Consider the following 2,872-nt stretch of genomic DNA (forward strand, 5'->3'; position numbering starts at 1 on the left):
TTCTCCCCGGTGCCGACGAACGAGATGACTAAGCCGAGCGCGGTGGTCCCCAAACCGACGTAGAGCACGGTGTTGACCGCCGCGCTGACCTCGCCCCGCTGACGAAGGGCGTTACTGCTGTCATCTTCGTCCTCGTCGCTGCTCCCGTAGCAGTAGCTGGCGTCCCTTATCTGCGAAGCACACGATTCCGTAAAACATCCTTTGTAATTTCTAATTAACTATCATAAACAACATCTTTCCTCTGTTCACACACACACACACACACACACACACACACACACACACACACACACACACACACACACACACTACACACACACACACACACACACACACACACATATATATATTTGTGTTATCCACTTATAATTTTAGATATCTGAAGAAGCGGACGAAGTACCTGGAGCTAAACCTCCATTAACAACTTCTCAATTTGTCGAATGGAGTTGCGCGCAGTTTGCTCAGCCCGTTAGTTTGGAGGACGAAATGGACGATGTAGAGAGCAGACCATATCTCGAGCGAGAATGGCGGTAAGAATCATTTACATCACTGACTAATTCTACACATTACTGTTAATTCTATAATTATAAAATGAGTTTTTATCAGGTTTTTGCGTTTTCACACGAAATATACGATACACATGATTATGATTGCAGATTTATACGTAACGCGAGACAAAGACAAGACGCAAGGGAGGAACAATTGCGCGCGCCGCAAAATAAAATGGAATCGCAAGTGTATCACGCGAGATGTTCTCAGTCACCTCAAGTTCTGATTTTTCATCCGTTTGAACCACATTTGGCCGTGGCGTTGAAAGATTGTTTCGGGTATATGTATTTTCGATATCTAGAATATAGTACCAAAAAAATAAGCATTTAATGTACTTAAAAAGATTTTCTAATTGGCAATTATTAAAAATTTTTTCAGCATATGGGATTACCAAAGTGGCGCAAAGTTGACTTATTGTACGAGTCAGGGAAACAAAGCGAAATCACGCGTCACAGCGCTCGAATTTATCAACTCTCACGACTTAACTCTGCTGATGGCAGGCTCCGACGATGGATCCGTACAAATCTGGAAGAATTACAGCGGTACGATAAGCCGCGATCCAATTTTACTGACAGCTTGGCAGGCGTTGGCGGACGTTCAACCCGCAACCAAGACTTCTAGTGGTACGTATCAGAAAGCATAGCCAAGACTTTATTGTAAAATAATTTATCTCTAGACCATAATGTAATTTAACTGCTGTAGAGTACTATTTTAATAATTTCTTATATTACCTTAAGAATAATCGTGTATATTTTTTCGCGCGCTATACTATCAGTATTGCAGCGAAATATAATTAATAATTATAATATTTACAGTGACAGCACGGCTCGTCACAAAATGGGAGCAGAAATCGCTCACTTTAGCGGTAACGGGCGACGTCCGCATTGTAAGACTTTGGGATGCGGAAACTGAATTAAAGAAGCAAGATATTCCAACGGGCGCCGATTGTTGTACCACATGCATCGACGTTGATGGAACAGGTTGGTTATTAAAAAAAAAAAGCTATTTTCTTGCCTCACATTACACACATTTTGTTTTATATATTACTGTTTATCGGTTTTTGTTACGTTAGTATTTGAAATAAGCATTTTGTCCACATAAAAATTTTTCTTGCAATTTTTCAGGGGCAATAATGGCACTGGGCTGCGGCGACGGGTCGGTTCGACTCTTGGATCGGAGATTGCCTCCGGTAGAAGCAAGAGTTATGACTTGGAGGGAACACACCGCTTGGGTGTTGGGTACATTTTTAAGGCAATCCGAGGGATCCGCACCACAACTGTTTACCGGATCTTCTACAGGCGACATAAGAATCTTTGATCTTCGAAAAAATTCCTCCGTGAGCACGATTCAAATAGCACCGGGCATCGCGGCATTGACTGTGCACGAAATAGCTGATATTTTCGCTTGGTAAGTTTGCGGTTAACTCTTTATCTTTATAGTATTATTAAATTTATAGCTTGTCGAAACGTTAATAAGTACACTGCAAATTCAAGTGTATAAATTTGTAGTCATTTTTTACGCATTTGTACGCGTGCTACATTTTTACACATTTTATCTGTGTTTTACACATATTATTAAGTAAAATTAAGCGTGTAAAAAATATGCATTTAACTATGTTGACTAAAACAAAGATAAAGCGTGTAAAAATATAGCACGCGTATAAATGCGTAAAAAGTAACTACACACACACATGGATTTGCAGTGTATGTATGCATATAGGCATGTAACTCTTTTAGATAATTTTATTTTGTTAACTTTGTAATTTCTCATTATTATTATTATCTTAATAAGATATATATTCTCCCATATTTTTTTTTAACTAGAAAAAAATGTTTTTGTTTTAGTGGCACTACAAATCATTGCATCAGCGTCTATAATACATTGGGACAACATCTGAATACAATAAAATTTCACGAAGGATTTATGGGTACGCGTCTCAGTCCGGTAAGCTGTCTGAATTTTCATCCGTACCGCGTATCTTTGGCGGCCGGCTTCGTGGACAGTACCTTCACGGTATACGAGCCACGCAGATGACTATTAGAGCTGGAACTTATGTAAGATCCTTGTAAAATTTTATAAATTCATAAAAGCGCACGCCTCTTTTTTTGCGTTCGCCTTTACACGTTGCGTAATATTATCGACGAAATTAGGGCTCTTTGCTCCTGGTGTTTCCGCGAGAGAACCATAAAATAATTCCTACGATAATAAAATCGCCTCCTTTTTCCCGCTATTTCTTCTCGCTAGAAAATCGACGATTTGCTTGCTATTTCGTGCAAAAGATGAAGAAAGAACATAGTTGTAGTTTTTGTGATAGTGAAAAAGT

General features: G+C 39.4%; 1 protein-coding gene across 1 annotated transcript in view; it reads left to right on the forward strand.

Annotated features, from left to right (window-relative positions):
- The window catches only part of LOC105459589 (regulatory-associated protein of mTOR-like), a 12,815-nt gene extending 10,172 nt beyond the window's left edge, over positions 1 to 2,643 (forward strand). The window contains exons 24-29 of the mRNA XM_011705749.1: positions 376 to 530; positions 657 to 827; positions 928 to 1,172; positions 1,365 to 1,529; positions 1,674 to 1,956; positions 2,394 to 2,643. Coding sequence (XP_011704051.1) covers positions 376 to 530; positions 657 to 827; positions 928 to 1,172; positions 1,365 to 1,529; positions 1,674 to 1,956; positions 2,394 to 2,583 — 1,209 coding nt within the window. The 3' untranslated portion in view covers positions 2,584 to 2,643. The remainder of the gene's footprint in view (positions 1 to 375; positions 531 to 656; positions 828 to 927; positions 1,173 to 1,364; positions 1,530 to 1,673; positions 1,957 to 2,393) is intronic.
- The last annotated feature ends 229 nt before the right edge of the window (positions 2,644 to 2,872 follow it).

This window comes from Wasmannia auropunctata, unplaced genomic scaffold, assembly GCF_000956235.1.
Source record: "Wasmannia auropunctata unplaced genomic scaffold, wasmannia.A_1.0 LD334183.1, whole genome shotgun sequence".
Classification (NCBI taxonomy): domain Eukaryota; kingdom Metazoa; phylum Arthropoda; class Insecta; order Hymenoptera; family Formicidae; genus Wasmannia; species Wasmannia auropunctata.